The 18,724-nt window shown below is 38.9% G+C and overlaps 1 protein-coding gene across 4 annotated transcripts in view; it reads right to left on the bottom strand.

Moving 5' to 3' along the window:
* ZFYVE28 (zinc finger FYVE-type containing 28) overlaps positions 1 to 18,724 on the bottom strand; it is a 145,865-nt gene that overhangs the window by 35,260 nt on the left and 91,881 nt on the right. For all 4 annotated transcript variants that reach the window (XM_054632897.2, XM_054632898.2, XM_054632900.2 and 1 more), the window contains exons 7-8: positions 16,375 to 16,476; positions 7,096 to 8,460 (exon numbers count right to left, since the gene is read on the bottom strand). In XM_054632897.2, coding sequence (XP_054488872.2) covers positions 7,096 to 8,460; positions 16,375 to 16,476 — 1,467 coding nt within the window. The remainder of the gene's footprint in view (positions 1 to 7,095; positions 8,461 to 16,374; positions 16,477 to 18,724) is intronic.

Genomic DNA, 18,724 nt, shown 5'->3' with positions numbered 1-18,724 from the left:
TACATTTAATTAAACCTCTGCTTCAGGGGACAGTTTCTTCATGAATGCTACTAATTGAATACAATTACATTTCATATTACAATAGCTAATTGGCACAAGTACTGTTTGACTGGCTCACTACATAAGGGCTGACTAAAGCCTCATGTGTCACACCAAATCCACTCAAAAATTATCTTCTAAAACTTTTTAACCTGTTATTTCAGGAATCCCTACATTGAAAGTGAATATGTTTCCCTGCTTCAATTGATATTTGGACCTAGTAAAAGGGAAGCTGGTATAAAACAGTGACACCAAAGCTTTGTAACAGCAGTGGTGTTATAGGATACTGCACAAAATCAGAGTTCAACAGGCAAGGTAAAACACTGTCATTTCAAATTTGAGACCTGTGCTGTTAAAAAGAAGGGGAGGAGGGACTGAAACAATTAATTTATACTGAATCTGAATTTGGCTAGTTGCACAAAGGCAATAAACAGAATACTAGAAGGGGAACAAAGAACTTCAATCAACAGCCAGATAAAGGATTGCTTAAGGGAAGTTTTGCAGTTAAAATGCTGATGTTTGATTCCAAATCAAGCACTGTTTGCTTTTTGCTAAGGAGAATTTCTCTTTCTCCTGAACAGTCAGTTAAAAGACTAATCAGTACAAGACAATAAACAGACCTTTTTCTTTATGTGAACTTGCACAGCTGTCCATTAATTTTTCAGGGAAAAGCCAACCTTTTCATGTAAAAATAGACACAATTTTCTTAAATCTTACTGTGAAGGCAATATTATAGAAAAGCATGAATTTAACACATTTCATAAAGTTAATTTGAATTTCAATATCAATGAATTTAATTTTGATAAAGGAATACTTGTAGAAAAGCTAGAAACTCAGACAAGATAGAAAGGTACTTGGTGTAAATTTGGTTTTGGTTTTTTTAGCAAATGTTAGCCATCCTCCAAATACAAATGGCTGAATGCTGTTTTCCATACATTTATAAAGGTGGAATGACTTATCTCAAGTTGCTGCACTGAAAATGTGCACACATCACATGTTGCTAACAAGTGAACAAAATTAAGTACAGGCCAAAAAAAATCAAAATTAGAAACCAACTGTCTGAAACAGGTGTTCATTTTTTAATGAAGTTATTGTAATGTGTTGAGGAAATAAGATTTTTAATATATTGCAATATAGACTATTGTAATATCTAAATATTGTACAATATATACAATTTATGATTAAAGAAGAAAGACTAAGAAAAGAGACAAGTTGAACACCAAGCTCAAGAATAATTTATTCCTCTTATTCTAGAGCTGCAATATAGATCAACAAATAGCAAAACATGCTTTTCCAAGGACACCTCATTCTTCCTCCCTACACTGCAAAAGCATAAGGCAAAATATTCTGATTTTTAGCCCCCACAAGTAAATGCAAACAATGCCAGCATCCAACAGCTGATGGACACAGCTGGAGCTTGCAGGAAGGGTGAAGGTAAGAAATTCTCCTCACTACCAACTGCAGCTCCTTTTGAAAAGTGTCACTGCAAAAGGCTTCATCAAGAATACATTCAAACAGATCAAGGAAAATTGAAAAAAAAAATGTAAAACTTAGGGTAGACATTTTAAATAGGCCTGCAGTGGAAAAAGTGAGAAACTACACTTAATAATCCCTTTTTTTATATCAGAACTGTTCTGAGGTCAGTATGTAGATAAACAAACATGCAATGGAACCATGTATTTAAGACTAAAACATGAAAACACCAGCATTTTATGACAAAACCAAACAAGTTGCCAAACTTCATTAAACATTAGCAGGTTTATGTGGACTCCTTAGCTCCAGAAAGAACAGAAATACAAATATTTACAAAACACACACAAAAAAATATCTTCCCTCTTTGTAGTTTTCTTTCTTCTCTGAAAGAGCGTGAGTACTTTTACATTTAAATGAACATTTAAAAGAAAGAAGTGGTATAGTTTGCTTCCAATTGAAAAACAAGGAATACTAGATAAAGATTTAAAGCTTGGTTTTGGGGATAACTTATGTTCTTTTTTACCCCCAAACACCAAATGGTGTTTTTTCTGTAGTTTTATCATCGTATGTTCTACTCTTACATGGCTTTTCCCCCTTTAACTGTTTGTTTTGTTACATGACAGCCTTTATTTATCACCTTGTCCCTTCAGCAAGTCAGACACAGCAACTCTGCTAGTGCTTTTCTCATGTTTGCATCTCATTAGCACTGCTGCCCAAGACTTGTGTGCTGTTGGTGTTTTCTATCTTTGAGATACAAGCAAATTAAAAAAAAAAAAAGCCAGACAAAATCAGCTAACACTTCCAAACCCAAGCAGCAGAGACCTGTCAATACCCAGGGATGGCTGCCTGTGAAGGTGTGACTCCATCAGCAGGGAAGGGCTGGGGGATGTCACTCAGCTGCACTTCTCTAAAGCCTCTGACACAGTCCCCCAGAACACCCCTGGATGTAAACTGGACAGAGATGGACTCAGTGCATGGACTGTTTATGGATAAGAAATTGGCTGGATGGTCAGATCCAGAGGGCAGTGGGCAATGGCTCTGGACATCAGTGACAAGTGGTGTCCCTCCAGAGTGCCTGCTGGGACCAGAATTACTTAATAGTTCCATTAATGACACAGATGAAGGGATTGAGTGCACCCTCAGCACATGTGCAGCTGACACACCTGAGGGACAGGACTCCATCCACAGGGACCTGGACAAGCTCCACAAGTGGCCCATGCCAACCTCATGGGCTGTAACAAGACCAAGTGCTGGTGCTGCTCCTGGGTCAGGGCAGCTCCCAGGGACAGCACAGGCTGGGGATGAACAAACCCAGAGCAGCCCTGAGAAGGACCTGGGGGTGCTGTGGGTGACAGGCTGGACATGACCCAGCCATGGGCACTCCCAGCCCAGAAACCTCCCTGTCCTGGGGTCATCCAAGGCACCGTGGGCAGCAGGTGAGGGAGGGGATTCTGCCCCTCTGCCCCACTCAGGTGGGACCCCACCTGCAGCACTGCATTCAGCTCTGGGGCCCCACCACAGGAAGGACATGGACCTGTTGGAGCAAGTCCAGAGGAAGCCACCAAGAGGGATGGAGCACCTCTCCTATGAAAAAAGGCTGAGAGAATTGGGATTCTTCAGCCTGGACAAGAGAAGGCTTCAGGGTGACCTCACTGGGCTCTTCCAGTACCAGAAGAGAGCCCCCAAGAAGGATGGAGAGAGACTTTTTACAAGAGCAGGGAGTGACAGGATGAGGAGGGGTGGCTTCAAACTGCAGGAGGGAAGGTTTTGATCAGAGAGAAAGAAATTGTTTACTGAGAGGGTGGTGAGGCCCTGGCACAGGTTGCCCAGAGAATCTGCAAAGGTCCCATTCCTGAAAGTGTTTAAGGACAGTCTGGACAGGGCTTTGAACAATCTGGTCCAGTGGTTTGGAACAAGATCTTGAAGGTTCCTTCCAACCCTAACTATTCTATGATTTTATGAAATCTTTAGTACAAGAGTGGTTAATCTTTATTTTAAACTTCACTGAATGTTGAGGCTAGACAGAGAAGCCTGAAATATCAGCTATTTCAGATACAAGGATTATTATGGTAAACCTTTCTGGATCACAGAGATTACACCTATAATGTCATATTGTGTAGTAAAATAGTTTAGACTTACTAAAACAAATGCTTTGTATCACAACAGTCACATTTGAGAGCTGCTTTATTCTGAAAAGGGAAAGAAAATTTTCTTCTACCTGGTGACTTACAGTAACTAGAAAGTGAATACATTTATCAACTTGATAAATGAGCCTAACCTGCAGCTATTCCATGTGTATGAGATTGCTTATTGTTCTAGCTAATGGGTCCATCATTCTGAAAATAATTTACTGTCTCCAACATTTCCCCTATGGTTAAGCTGGCATTCACAAGCATGTAATAGGGAGCAGTCACAGAAGCCTAATGTGATCTGCCAATTTAAAAATATCATCAAAAAGCAGTGATTAGTCATTGCCCAGGCAGCATGAGTAAGGAAAGGTCCACAAGTTTTGTAACTGAATTATCTCTTTTCCTGATAACATGACTAGTGATTCACAGGCAAGACCCCAATCTTATATATACATATATTTAAGGCAAAAATAGGATCTATTCTTATAACTTTTTAATCTTGTTCTCAGTAGAACCCCAGCATCTCCATCTTTCACAGAATATACCTAAGGAGTTGTATTAGGATGCTTCCAAATAAAGTAGCATCAATCTAGTAACAAAATACCTCCATCCCTACTGCTCTACTGCTGCAAAGATGGAGTACTTGACAACTCATAACAGATGTAATGTAGTCTCAAAAATGAATATAGCTAATTAGAAGTAATCAACAAAGCATCTGTGTAAAAGGCTATGGTGAAAACAGAAAATCCAACTAACCTGTTAACAAAATATTCAAAAACATTCACCCAAGAGTTTTAGAACTCAAGAATGAATAAGATGAATTATTAAGCTCTCCTAAAACTTCCTTGATGCCTGGAGTCTAAAGCTGGCTATCCCTAAAAAAAAAGGACTCCACAGGGATTCAAACAGCTCAAGCCCTGTGAGCCTGATGATCATACCAAGCAATTTTAAATGTATCCAAAGCTAAAATAAGTAGACAACAATATGAAGGTCTGTCTGGGAAGATGTAAGGTGACTTCTGCATGGGAAGCTCTTGGGAGCTCTGTGAAGGGGTCAAGAAGCTTGTGAAGAATGGTGATTCATCTGTCAAGCCTCTGGATTTTCAAACAGGTTCTGTCAAAATACCTCACTAAAGGCTTTTAAGAAAATTGAGGAGCTACAGCACAAGCGGGAGGGACCCAAAAAGGACAGATAATTCTTCATCAGAAATTGGGAGAAGCTGTTAAACAATCACTTCTCAGAAAGGTGGGATTTCATGGCTGAGGTTCTTCAGCACCCTGGGAGCTTTGTTTTTGTGTATGATCTGCAAAACCAGGGAAAGCAATGAGCTCTGACAGGTTACTACCAGTGCAAAATTATTCAGGGTAACAACCAGAACAGACTGCACAACTGCCCAGGATCCTAAAGTCTGAGTAACAGGTAATAAAATGGCAAGACTTAACAGGGAAACACATAGAGAACAATTTTAGCATCAGATACAGAATGACAGCCTCTGAGACCACAAGCAACATCTTGGGGCTTTAGCAGACAACTTCAAAAAGAACCTCAGCACACCACTTAGTAAGAATTCCAAGTCAAATACTGAAAACCATTGAAAAACGACTGAAAACAATTATGCCACTGTGCACATCCACAGTTTGCTCATATCTTGAGTAAATGCAGTTCTGATTCACTTATTGCTAAGAGGAAATTGTATAATTGAAAATTGTTTAGGGCAAGAGATAAGGCATGATCAAATGTACAGACAATTTGTGGACAACTTCTGAACAAGTAGGCTCTGATTTTTCCAATCTGAAAAAGTATCCACACTGACAAAATGTGACTTAGGTCTACAAAATCACAACAGGCAGGAGAGGCCAGACAGGAATCAGGAGCAAACAACAGCAAACAGGAAGACAGACTTACAGAATTCTCTGTAAAAGGACAGAAAGTCCTCAGATAAAGTTTTAAACAATATTAGCAGAGGCTGGATAAGACAGTGGAGAAATTACTACATTCATAAAACATGGGGAGCTGAAATAGCAGCTTACAGATATATATAATTTTATTCTATTTTTCAGACCTGTTCTCAAAAATTCATTTAATATCTATCCTACTCAAGGCAAAAACTGGTAGACAAAGAGTCTGGATTTTGTATTATTTATGAGGAAACTGATTAAACACAGTGATTACTTTTACATAGTATTCCATTTGAAGTGCTGCAAAATCATGGAATGTCAAAGGGATTTGTGAATTACATCTTAAAATGAAGTCCACTTAGAAACCCTGTTGTAAGGCCTTGAATATGATCATACTTGCAAGCTTAAGATAGCAAATAGTCAGGATAATGAGAAAGATAAGTCGAGTTTTGGGCATGCTAAGTCATATTTAACCTGTAAAAGCAATTAGGTCTAGGCCAAAGAATTCATGAGTCTATTTCCACTACCAGTATTATTCGATATTTCATAATATTTCATAATTCAATTACTATTCTTATTTCTGTAGCTTTTATATTGTGGTTATGCTTTGAGGTTCAAGCTATCTCCACTCTGTTATCCTGAACTCTGTGAACATAACAAAATGGGAGAGCCTGCATCACACACACAGAGAAAGCCAGCTGTCACAGAAGTACAGAAAACAAAGGTAGCTTCTCTCTAATGTCCCCCCTCTGCTTCATGATATTAATACTTCAGGGAAACTGAGGACTCACTACAAAACAGGTTATCCTCTAAACAGTAAACCAAAACTAAGTCAGGTTTTCTACTGATCTGTGTAAGATCCCTTGAGTCCAATCAAAGTTGAGCTGAAGTGTGGCATTTTCTTTATTACAAGTATTATGATGTTATCTCCCCATTATCAAGTAAGTTCCTTATTGCCATTAAATATACAGAACCTTAATCCATGACCTCCACTCTTCTATCAGCTTTGGCTGAAATGGTCCAACAGGCTTAAGAGCCACCTCTGAACTTTGTCAGGCTCCCTCAGCACTCACACATTCACAGGTACACTTGTGCCCACAGGCAACATGGTCACATCAACCCCCTTCTCTCAAATGAAGCCAAGGTAAAATGTGTTTAGATAACAATTTAATCCCATGCACTGATGCAAAAGTTAACTTTTTAGTATTTGCCAGGCACACTTCTCCTATAAAACAGCAGAGGACAAGGGAAGTAATGACCCAGGTACTGTTTAGCAGCAGTGCCCTCTTGGATACATTAAGCAGGTAATGTAACATTGATTTCAATGATACAGAGACACTGGATGATTAAAATCCAGATCTCCAAATCTTTTGCAGAAAAGCTCATGTCCAATAAAAAGCTATCTGCATTAAAAAAAATATATGGATAAATTCCTTAATCCTGCAACAGTCTATTGTCCTTAAAATCAACATAAATGATGCACCAATCACTGCAGTAGAAGGGTACAGGAATTTATGTACATGCAAATTACTACCAAGACATCAAGTTGCTCTTACCTTGAACTAGATCTTGACTTTACATCTTCCTTTGCTGTCCTTTCACTACTAGTATCTTCATTGTAGTCCATTTTTTTATCACACAGTTGTTTCCTCTTCTCCCACTTCTTCTGCTGATTTGAGATGCTTTCTGCTTCTCCTTGGGAGTCACTTTCTACTTCTACCTGTGAACCTGAGGAATGTGCCAGGCACTTAGAGGAGGTTGGCAGTTTTTGCTCTTCACTGCCAAAGTCTCTTTCTGCTAATAAAGCAGAAGTTTCAGGTTTTAATGTTTCCTGCTCAGGGACTGAACTGTCCAAGTTATCTACATGGTCCATTTCCTTAGACTTTACTAATGTGTATGAAGCATTTACAACACCTCCTGCAGAATGTTTAGTCTTTAAACCTTCAACACCGTCCTCCCTGCTGTCTTCACAGCTGCCACAACACACACAGGAATTAATCAGACAGTTTGTGGCAGCTATACTGAGTTTATGGGACTCATCCTCCTCCTCATTTGCTAATGGATTAGCAGATCCAGGAATACAACTAATAGCTGCTTCTGGGGTTGTTACTGGGGATTCAGAGCTAGAAGGAGATTTAGGATTGAATATTACAGTAGCAGATATTTTCATTCCCCCTGTCCTGTGCGCGATCACTTCCGCCGTTTCCGCGTCGTCGGCATACGCGTCCCAGCCGTTGAGGTATAACTGTGAGTCTGCACCCTCCAGACAGCTACATGAGTTTGGAACTGAAATGCCAGGCATCTGTTTTCCATCTTCAACGTTGTTATTATTGCTTAAGTCACTTTCAGCATCTTTTAAAAGCAAAGTTTCCTCGGTCTGATGGCCATTCTCATAAAGCAAAGCATCTCTATATTGCAGGTTCTGTTTTGAATCGTGGCAAGGGTTATTCACCCAAGCAAAAGTATCACTTACTGAATCCAACCCTGCCAGGGCTTCTCCTGCTCCATCTAGGTCATCCATAAAAAACACTCTGTCCTCTTCATCAGTTAAGTTGTCAAGATGGTGTCTTGTTGGTGAAGCTTCTGTGCTAGAACTGTTTCTTAGGCTAGCTCTGTGAGCTGGAGACTGACAGATGCTCGGGGGGGAAAGCAGAGAAGACATTTCATCGCCGACTCTGTGCACCATCCTGTTCAGCTGCTCCAGCTCCTGCTCGTCATACTGCATGGAACAAGCCAGCTCAGCCTCTGTGTTCTCAGCTTTTGCTGAAAGTTCCTTAGGAGGCAAAGCTGCAGTTATGCCTGGTGCAATGACAGAGGGTACTTCAGGATCTGCTCTGACAGGAAAATCCACATCTTGGGAGATGCACAGGTTACGTTCCAGTGTGTGCAGCTCATCCTCGGTCAGCGTCTGAAGGAGGTCCCTGAAAATGAAGAAATACACACATCACTTGTCATTTACAATCATGAGGCATTGATGTTACAGATTTTAAAAAAGCTTTTACTGTTAGTGCAGAAATCCAGAATTTGAGGGCACAGAATACTTTTGACTGTGTAATTCAGTGCATTTGGCATTCATATCCAGAGCATGTGACTACTGATGCCTGAATTTGAGATTACTCATGCAAATAGAGGGCATAAAATTATATACATGCTTGCAGTGAAGCCTCAAAATAAACCAAAACACACACAAAAATAGAAATTTTCCCCTCCCCATCATTTATAGTGAAAATGTCACCCACAATTAGATTTATTTCATCATTTTACTTTTTTAATTCACAAATTTGACTTTGATTAGCAAACCAATTTTCCATCCTTCAAGTTGATTCAGAAAATTATTCTGCAAAAGAGTACTGCAGAAGTTTCACAGCATTACACTGTCAGATAAAAGAATTCAATAAAACAGTAATATTGCTTATGCACCACCGGTATCTGAAAGCCAGATCACTGAAACTGGGACTGGAAGTTGGCTCTCTCCTCCTCTCAAACACTGAACTCAATCTTCTGGCTTTGTCTGGCATGAACTTCATTTTCTTCACAGTGGCAGCTATGGGGCTGTGTTTTGGATTTGTGCTGGAAGCAGTGCTGATAACCCAGGGCTGTTTTGGTTGCTGCTGCCCAGGACTCACACACAGCCAAGGCCTTTCCTGCTCCTCACCCCACCCCAGCAGGAGGAGGCCAGGGGTGCACAAGGAGCTGGGAGGGGACACAGCTGGGGCAGCTGACCCCACATGACCCAAGGATATTCCACACCATATAGATGGCATCAGGCTCAGGATATAAAGCTGGGGCAGGGAGGAGCAAGGGGGGTGTTTGCAGGGGTGGCATTTCTCTTCCCAGGTCACCGTTACGGGTGATGGAGCCCGGCTGTCCTGGGCATGGCTGAATTCAGCCTGGGGAAGCGCTGAGTTTATTCCTTGCTCTGCTCTGCTGTTTTGGGGCTTTTGCTTTATCCATTAAACTGTCTATATCTCAACCCATGACTTTTCTCCCTTCTACTCTTCTGCTTCTCTCCCCAGACGCACTGGAGGGTGAGCAAGCTGGCTGCATGGGGCTGAGCTGTCATCCAGGGTTAAACCACAACACCAGGTCATTAAGGACTAAAGCTCCTGCACGATGTTAAGGACAAGGCAGGGCTGGAAGCAAACACTGAGCAATTTAGCAAACTGTGTTTTCCATAGACATGCAGCATCTCCAGTGTTACCAAGTGTCCTCAGTACTGCAGTTTAGGACTACAGGCACCTGAAAACAAAGTGTTATTAAGTGCTTGATAACTTAAAAACAAATCTGCAGACACAGCAGCATGTAGTTCTAGGCCTGAATTTGATTTACATTATCCTTCTCAATTAGAAGTCACACATACAAATATCCTCTGTCAAGAACTGCTGCCACCATTTCCAAAGATCAGTAAGTGTATTTTAGCATAAAAAAATGGATGGGAAAAGCAAAACCTGTTCAACAGAGGTTAGGAGTCCATTATTCTTCATGTGTTTAGGAATAACATGTAAGCAGGTGACATACATCTGGCATAACAACAATAATATGCACATATTAAAATAATTCCTTTGAAGGAGTAAGTTTGGTATAAAAAAGAGGCCAAAAACCACCAAAGAAAGATTCAATACATCTCACACCTTGATTTCCAGTAAATGGTTTACATTCTTAACTTTCTAACTCAAAGATCAAATATTTTTGCAAGTACTACCAGTTTTTCAAATAGCTCAAAATATACATCACTAGTATCTGACCTGTATATTAGCTACCTACAGTTCGAAAAAGCTAACAGTTTAGATAAATATTATTAAGTCAGAAAAAAATTATGGCTATGTACATTCCACACAATTAACATTTTATTTCTTTTAAAAAATCTTGCTTTATATGAGTAATATGACCCTGAAAAAAGTTCTAAGCTTCCAGAAGTACCACTTGTAAGAACAGTTGCACTCCCTTTTCACACTCTGTAACAGAGAAGTCAGAATTTCCTAGAATCATTCTACCTACATCTTCAAATCTAAGGTTTGGCCATTTTTTTCAGTCATAAAAAAGTAAGAAAGGAAAATGGGCAACCTTTGTTAGACCCACTTTCCTAATAAGCCATAAAGCAGTATTGCTATTTGGCACACTAGAACATTTTAAATACCCTTCCATTCCTTTCTTTTGTCTACATAGTATGCAATGATACCACCTTACTATTACTCAGATCCTGTATTTAACCAGTGTCTCTAAGAGATTAAGCACTTGAACATCACCTTAAAAACAAACTGAAAATGGCTTAAGTTTTAATGCCAACATAAAAACAGTAGTATTATCATCAGTTATTCTCGAAATAATTATACCAATAGGATGAAAAAAACCCCATAGAATAACATGATTGCTGCCATGAGGCTTTGCATTATGAATTTCCATTTTGTTAGATAAGAAACTCTGATCTAGAATTTTATAAGCATAAACAAAGTAATGTGAGACTTGAAAACAGTTGAGGTTTTCGTTCAAAAAAACCACAACAAACAACAGTAAGCACACAAATGTAAATGTGAAGGGTTTAAGCTTGTCCCTCACATATTCCAAGATATAAAGACATAGGAAACTTCTGGGTTGGTTCAAGTCCTGTCAAGTAGAGAATCCTGGCTCCTCATGGGTCCTAAGGAAGAGCAAAAGCACAGGACAGACCCACAGGGATCCCTGTGAGTCCATCCTCGTGTCTGACTGAACCAAGGCAGCATCCCTGTGCTCCACAACCCCCAGGGAGCTCTTCTTGCACAAACTAAAAACTGTGTGTCAGCAACTGAGCAACAGAAAACTGCTTAAACATCAGCTACCCTTCTCCATCCACCAGTCACACACACTTCTCAAAACAAGGAAATGAGCAACTTCTACAAACAGAGACTGCACCAGCAACATCCAAAGGAATTTGCTTTCCATCCAAGCCCATCAGCATAACTGAGAATGATCCACTGGGCCCAGGGAAAATCTAAGATTGAATCTTTGGATTTGCAGCATCTATTCTGGGGTTTTACTCAGTACAGAACACCCAGGGCAGCATCCAGGATTATTGAATGTCTGGGTGTCCAGAGCTACTCTGCTTCCCTTCCAAAGGCTCAGAGAGCCTGGCTGCTCAGACCGATCCAACAGGTTTCACACGTGCACTGTAAATTCAGGGCTGGAAACACATTTACTTTTTTACACATTTACTCCATGGACTTGAGTAATAAATTCTGTTTCTGCCAATAACATCACCCCAAAATTTAAGAGCAATTGTATGCAGTTTTGAGGATAGTAAATAAAGCCTGGTTAAAAAAAATAACAACCACCACCACCAGTGGAATCAGCTGACAATCCTCATCTCTTTTCAGGTGAGTCAGATCCATGCAGCCTTGGAAGAATAACATAACCAACTGAATTACACATGGTAGTCTACCAGCCCTGTAATTTCAGTAGAGAAATAATCCTGCTTTAAATTCAAAGGGAATATGCTCATTTTCCTAATCCAAACACAGGAGATTTTGCTATTAACAAATACAGCTTATTCTAAAAGAGGTTCAAGTAATTATCTTCACTTCCCTGGTTAAAAATTCCCTAGATTCACCAATCATTTTTAAGGATGACAAATGTTTGAACAACAGGTACCTTTTAGATACACTGTACATTAGATTATACAGGACTCACTGCCAATCTGTCATGCTGTAAAATGACTATGAAGATACTGAAAATGAATGTTAACCGAAATATGGAAAAAAATGTGACATTTCACCACTAAAAAACTGAACATCAGGCGTCATCAGTAAACTTTAAGCTTTAATTAAACTGTAGCTACTTCAGTGGTTCATTTCCTTTCTGCTGAAGAACCTTTAACTCATTGTGATCATATGGACAAAGAGGATTTCTCCCTCTGCTTACATTATTCAGAAAGCACAGGTGAAGTCAGCACACTGCTGCTCCTCAGGGTGGGTTGCAGAAGCTTTCTTTTCACAGGGGCTTCAGAAAATAGTGAATTTTAAGAAGTGCATGTTGAGGTTTCACCTGCTTTTTTACTCTTTTTGGCATTGTATCACAGAAAGGCAATCTAGCTTTCAAAATACAAAGAACATTCTTCTTTCAGAGGTTCCAGCTACTCTCAGAAAAACAAAGCAAGTTCTTCAGATGTGCTCTGCCTGTTATAAGCAGCAGTAGAGATTTGCTCTGCCTACTGCAAAACCAATGAACATATTTCACTCTACTGCCAATATCCAGGCTACAGAAATGACAAAAAAACTTCAAAGACATGAGGCCAGATGTCTTTAAGACAAGTTCAGCTTAACAGGGGTCAGGGCCACAAACTCCCTAATCCTGCACATTCCTCAAACCTCCTCCATTAACTTGGCTCCTATTCTGACTGGAATTTTAAGCTGCCTTGTTTTCAGAGAACAGCTTCATGGCTTTTGCCAGCCTGTGCTTCAGTTCATGCTCCAAAGGGAGCACAACCAGCTGCCCCAATGGAGCTGCCACTGTAGGAGCCTGGTGCAGGTACAGGGATGCCACACACATCCCCCCACTCCTGCTGTGCCCTGTCCACAGATGTGTCTGACACACCCACACTGAGAAACCAACACTGAGATAAGTGACAAACTGCACTGACACTCCTTTAGTGCCACAGTTTTGAATCAACTCTAAATTTTGAACACAGCCACCTCAGAAAAACTATTCCAGCTTTCCCCCAACCACTGTGCACACTTAATTTAAAGAAAGCAAATTTACACTGCCCCACCCAATTCTTTAAAACACAGTATGTATCCTGCATTTAATTTCTAGTCAATGATACAGAAAGGTTTCAGTGTATTTAAAATTCTGATTCTGCACCACTTGATGTGCACCTCCCTTGATTCTGCATCACCAAAATCCATGGGGACCCTGCCATCACTTGGAATGGTCTAGAAACAAGCACCAGGAAAGCAAAGAGCTCTGAAACAGGGCAGGATAAAGGAGTACTGCAAAATCCCAAGTTTGCTGACTTTTGAAAATCCCTGCACAGCAGCCTCAAAGGCATATAGAGTATAGGTAGTGTTTTATCACAAGAATGTTCAGTGTGACATATCTGTGCAAGGAGCAGATGATGTGATCTGGGTATTTCCTAAGCAGATTGCAGCAGTTTGGCAGAAATGCTTCAAACACCTTTGTTTCAAAGGCACAGGGATAGCACTACTATATAATTATGCTTTGGTAGATGTAATGCTAATGTTTTACACACAAAATAAAAGTCAACACAAGCACCTGGCTTAGATATTAATTCAAACATTCAAAGCCATAATTTGCTGCTCAACCTTTCCAAAAACTCAGCAAGAACCTTTATTGCTTTTTCTCAGAGTCTCAACAATCTCTATTGTTTTCAAAGTTGTCAGCCACCAGTAGGACACCAAAAATTTTCATACCAAATAGATATTTATCTTCTCTGCTAGTTCTGATTTAATTATGTGGATAAACATACTTAAATACAGTTCTTATCTTTGCCTTATGGATATTTTAGGATAATACAGTTTAAAAATTAATTACCTGTAATCCTACAAAATAATCAGCTCTGTGTATGATGTTACTCCATGAGCTAAAATATTTAGTTGGCTAAAAAGTTATAGAAATTTACAGAGAAATTCAGTGGGATGTGATCACATTCTGCAGTAAGATGTTCTATATTCTTACAACAGGCACACAACTGGAATACAAAATGCAGCTGTTTTTAACAGAAAACTTCTGAATCTATTTTCATGCCTTAACTATTGGTGCTGCAGACTGGAGAAAGACTCCAGGGAAAAACACTCTTCCTTTGTTGGGGAGCAGAAGTATTGGTATCAAATATCATCCCATCTTCTTCATAGGTTTCTAAGAACTTTCTCACAGAGTATGGATTGCAGCCTGATGAGTTAAAAAAAAAACTGATAAGGAAAAAAAAGCCCTACACAGCTTAGGGACTTTTAAAATTAATTCAATTACTCTGTATGAACTGCACACTTATTTGCATCTCATTGTTATTTTCAATGTATTTTCCATTCCAGATTATTACAAAAGGATCTTTCTGAGCTCAGTTCTTGCCAGGATTTGAGTTCCTTCAATTCAGAGACTGCCAGACATGGAATTTCATATTACTTCTTGCTTGAATTTTTGCTCTGATAGATGTTATCTCAGTAAGAACACTTTGCCAACTTTGTCTCCCAGACAACTGAAGTCACATATTTTTAATGTTCCCTTTCCTTTACAGAATAAATACAAGTCTTAAAGTATATCAGAACTTTGCCAAAATTGGATAAGAAAGATTTCTATGTTTTAAAGTTTGCATTGAAAACTGTAGTTATTGAACAAACAAGGATTTTATAAATTTGTTTTCAAACCCAGAGCTATGTTCACAGTAAAAAATGAAAATTAAATAAAAATTAAATGGACTGAGCAATACACTGACTTCATTGATTTTCATTTTCCATGTTGTGGAATATGAGGAAAATAAAGCAGAAAATACAGATTATGAGAAGAATATTACCTTTTAAATATCTTTTTCGCTTTAGACAGCAAGTGGAATGCTGGGGAAAATATCTGCAATAGCCACATATTGGGAATAAGGTATTTTAATGTAAATTTTATGGACTTTTCAAGCTTCAGTACCATTAAAGCTTTTTCCTCCTTGTAACTTCAGTTTTGCCCCTCAGTTCATGTTGTTATTCTTAACCCAGTGTTTTAAACTACCACCATTACTCAAAAAACCCCAACGAACCAAACATGTTGATTTGTCAATTTTAATTCTCAGATTTCAATATGAATATCACTAATGTACCTAAAAATAAGACTTCTAGACAAAAATGCTAGGAAGCTTTCAAGGGACACACAAGGATGTGGTCTAGATATTTATAAAGGCTAATTCAGAAATAGCTCCCCTCTGAACCACCCCTGACAGAGCTCACATTCTCCCTCAGGAGATGCCTCACCTCTAAGGGATGAGAGGAGATCAATCTGGATATAAACTATGTGAAAACTATTCTTGTATCAGACTGTCACCATGACATCCAGGGAAGGCAATAAACTGCTGAAAATTGGACACAGGGAAAAAACCCCAACCTTTCAAATTATCTCTAGAGATTTCAAGCAACGAAAGTTGCAGTTGGTATATAAATCTGAATTCTAAGAAAATAACAGGGCTTATGGATTAAGAAAATTTTTTAACACCCAGATAAAATACCTGAAGAGTGTACATAAAGATCCTTTAAAGATACAGCTCAATTTCTCCAAAGTAACAGATCAGTCTTCTAAAAACCTCAGCTAAAAAACCAAGATTTTTATGTTCTTTATACTTGAGCCAAAGCCCATATCTCCAATGGTAACCCACACTGAAGCATTATGGAAAGAAGTATAAAGTGATTCATTCTGTAAAAAACCAATTTACAATATGAAAAACTGATAGTCATTTCTATTAGGTTAAGAATTATCTGAGTATTGCATCATAGGATAACAAGAAAATGTAATAAGCCTAGTTAAGCAGAAACATTGATGCTAATTAGAAACAGAATCTCCCAAAAATAAACTCTAACTTTAGTACTTCAGGCATCATCTAACCAGAAGGAAAATGTGAAATGCTATAAAATGATACAAAAAAAAAAAAAAAGAAAAAAAAGAAACTATCAGAGAGATTAAAAGTTCAGAAAACTACCATGAAATGAAAAAATACATTTAGTTATTTCACGGGTATATTAGGCTGATGAGAGGAAAATGCTGTTTATGGTTAACACAGCAAACAGAAACACTTTTTTAAGCATTTATGAGTTTTCAGGACTCTGATTTTCACTTCAGAAGAGAAGCAATTACAACAATCATTTATTACTTGCCTTATTTTTCTTAGCAAAGTGTGAAAAGGTCTGAAGAGCTCAGACATATCTTCTGGTTTATGGTCCAAGTTTAATGGTCCCTCGGAGTAGACAACAAGGCCACTGTAATTCAAACACATGCATGAACACACACAAATGAAAATTTTATTACACAGAGCAACCACTGAATAGCCAGAAAAGCAACTGTACATCAACATTAGACCAACATTTAACTACATCTTGTTTCCTTATTTTTGTCTTACTCACCCACAGCTAGAATTAGATGCTATTTAAAGTAACAGGAAAAAGATCCCTTCCACTCTGTTCCCCTTTCTTAAACATGGCAGAAAAAGCAATGGAAGCATAAAGGGAAGAACACAATTTACTTCATTGCTGCAGCTAAATTAAAAAAAAAAACCCAAAAAAACCAACTAAAACCACAAAGAAAACCCCACAAAGGAAATCTATTATCAAGTACATTGGGGGAGGTCCACTGGTTTGACATATTGCAGATGGCTTTTCCTTTCCAGTCTATAATTTCCAGGTAAGGAAGCTGACTCCTGAGCTCCTAGTTTTCTACCTCCAAGACAAATATAACATGGTATTGATATATGGTAAAAAAAAGGAAACAGAACATATTTTGAACAAATCATGCTTTTAAATCAACTCAGCACTTGTACAAATTTCCCTGGAAAGAGGTAAATTCACAATCCTGAGAGCTTGCAGGTATTTCACTGTAGGTATCCCAATAGCTCCTCCTGACCAAATCACCACTGCCCAAACCTGTTTGTGTATCATGGATTAAACAAAATCCACCTTCAGATCTGCTGTGCCACACCACAGTGGGTCTGAGAGGATTCCCAAAGGCACCACTCTGCTTAAAACCATTTAATCCTCTGCCCACTGCAAAAGCAATGTATGTTTCCCAAAGGCAACCCATTCTCACAGCTGAGATTACACCAGTTTTCTTTTTCCAAAGCCATTCTCCCCTTTCTGTCCAGTGTCAGTGCTCTGTTACCCAAGATATTTCAAAGCATGTTTCCCTTTTCTTAAACTCAAATTCCATATTGCTCCAGAGAGCTATCCAGCACCCAAATCACCCAGAATAACACAAGTCAAAGTCTTTTGGTCGCCAGCCCCTCCCTAGCAAGCACCTGTGTGACCACCAAAGACACTCTGAAACACAGCAGCAAAGCTGATGTCACAATCTATATGAATTTCTCTGAAGTATTAAAAAAAAAAAGCCCAGAGGATTAAGGTTTTAAAGGCAGGAGCAGGGAAGAGGAGAGGAGAGCCAGAAAAAGTTGCTTTCTTTGCAAGTCACTTTTTTTTTTGTGGCTTAAGACAAATTATCTTGTTGCCAGGGATACATAATTTTATCTTTTTCTCTATGCTTGCCAAGCTCCAACAAGCAGGCAGCCACAAAGTGAAGCAGTTATTGCTGACTCATGTCTTATGTTCTGCATAAGCAAATGTTACTGCTTGGCTCAGGGAAAGCTCAAGGCTACTCTCCTCAAACTTCTACCTGATGCAAGTCACTGTTCCTTTGGCTTTCAGGCAGTTTGCTTGCCACAGAATTGAACTCTTGGAAGAAATTTTTCAAAAAAAAAGTGGGCTAGAGCACTACAGAAAAAAAATATTATGAAATGGCTTCTGTACATGTGTAACATTTGAAAGAGCTCTGTAATACTTCATGACAGTCATTTAGTTTTTTATCACTGGATAATTAGGAGCACTTAAACTTCCTCTCTTCTTCTCCATCCTTCTTTGTAATTTGGGATAGACATGATCTGTTTGCCAGAGAGCCCTGGTTTTCCAGTTAGTGCTGATGTGCTCTCCTTCACCGTGTCTTCCAGCAGCTTCAAACTGAGTTCTCACATTCCTGTTGCCTTCCAATAATCAGATTATTACTGTTATTATTTTTAGAATGACAGTTAGAGACAATATACCATTTAACAGGAAGAACAGGCCCCAGGGATTTCCTGAGGAGAAGTGTATTACACTCAGGATTTGAAGGTTTTTATTTCCCTCAATTATCCTACTTATATTAGCAAACTGTAAAACATCCACAATGGTAAAATATTAAAAATATGCTGGCTTTACTCCAGAGAAACTGCTGCCTTAGTAAACCATGAAGGCTCATTAGGAAAAAATGCATCTGATTTGTTCAATATTGCAAAAACTGCATGAAGCAAAAACACTGTCAGTTTAGTTGAGTGGTCAATACAGGGCACAAATCAACACAAAAGTTACATATTAACACTTCCCTTCAAGAGAATTAAGCCTAACTCAACAGTTACAATGCAGTTTGCCATGATAATTGCTTCTGAAAAAAACACAAAAATTGAGAAAAAAACACAAAAATTTAATT

This window comes from Agelaius phoeniceus, chromosome 4 (assembly GCF_051311805.1).
Source record: "Agelaius phoeniceus isolate bAgePho1 chromosome 4, bAgePho1.hap1, whole genome shotgun sequence".
NCBI lineage: Eukaryota > Metazoa > Chordata > Aves > Passeriformes > Icteridae > Agelaius > Agelaius phoeniceus.
The sequence above is the reverse complement of the archived record's forward strand: the minus strand, read 5'-3'. Positions and strand labels throughout refer to the sequence as shown.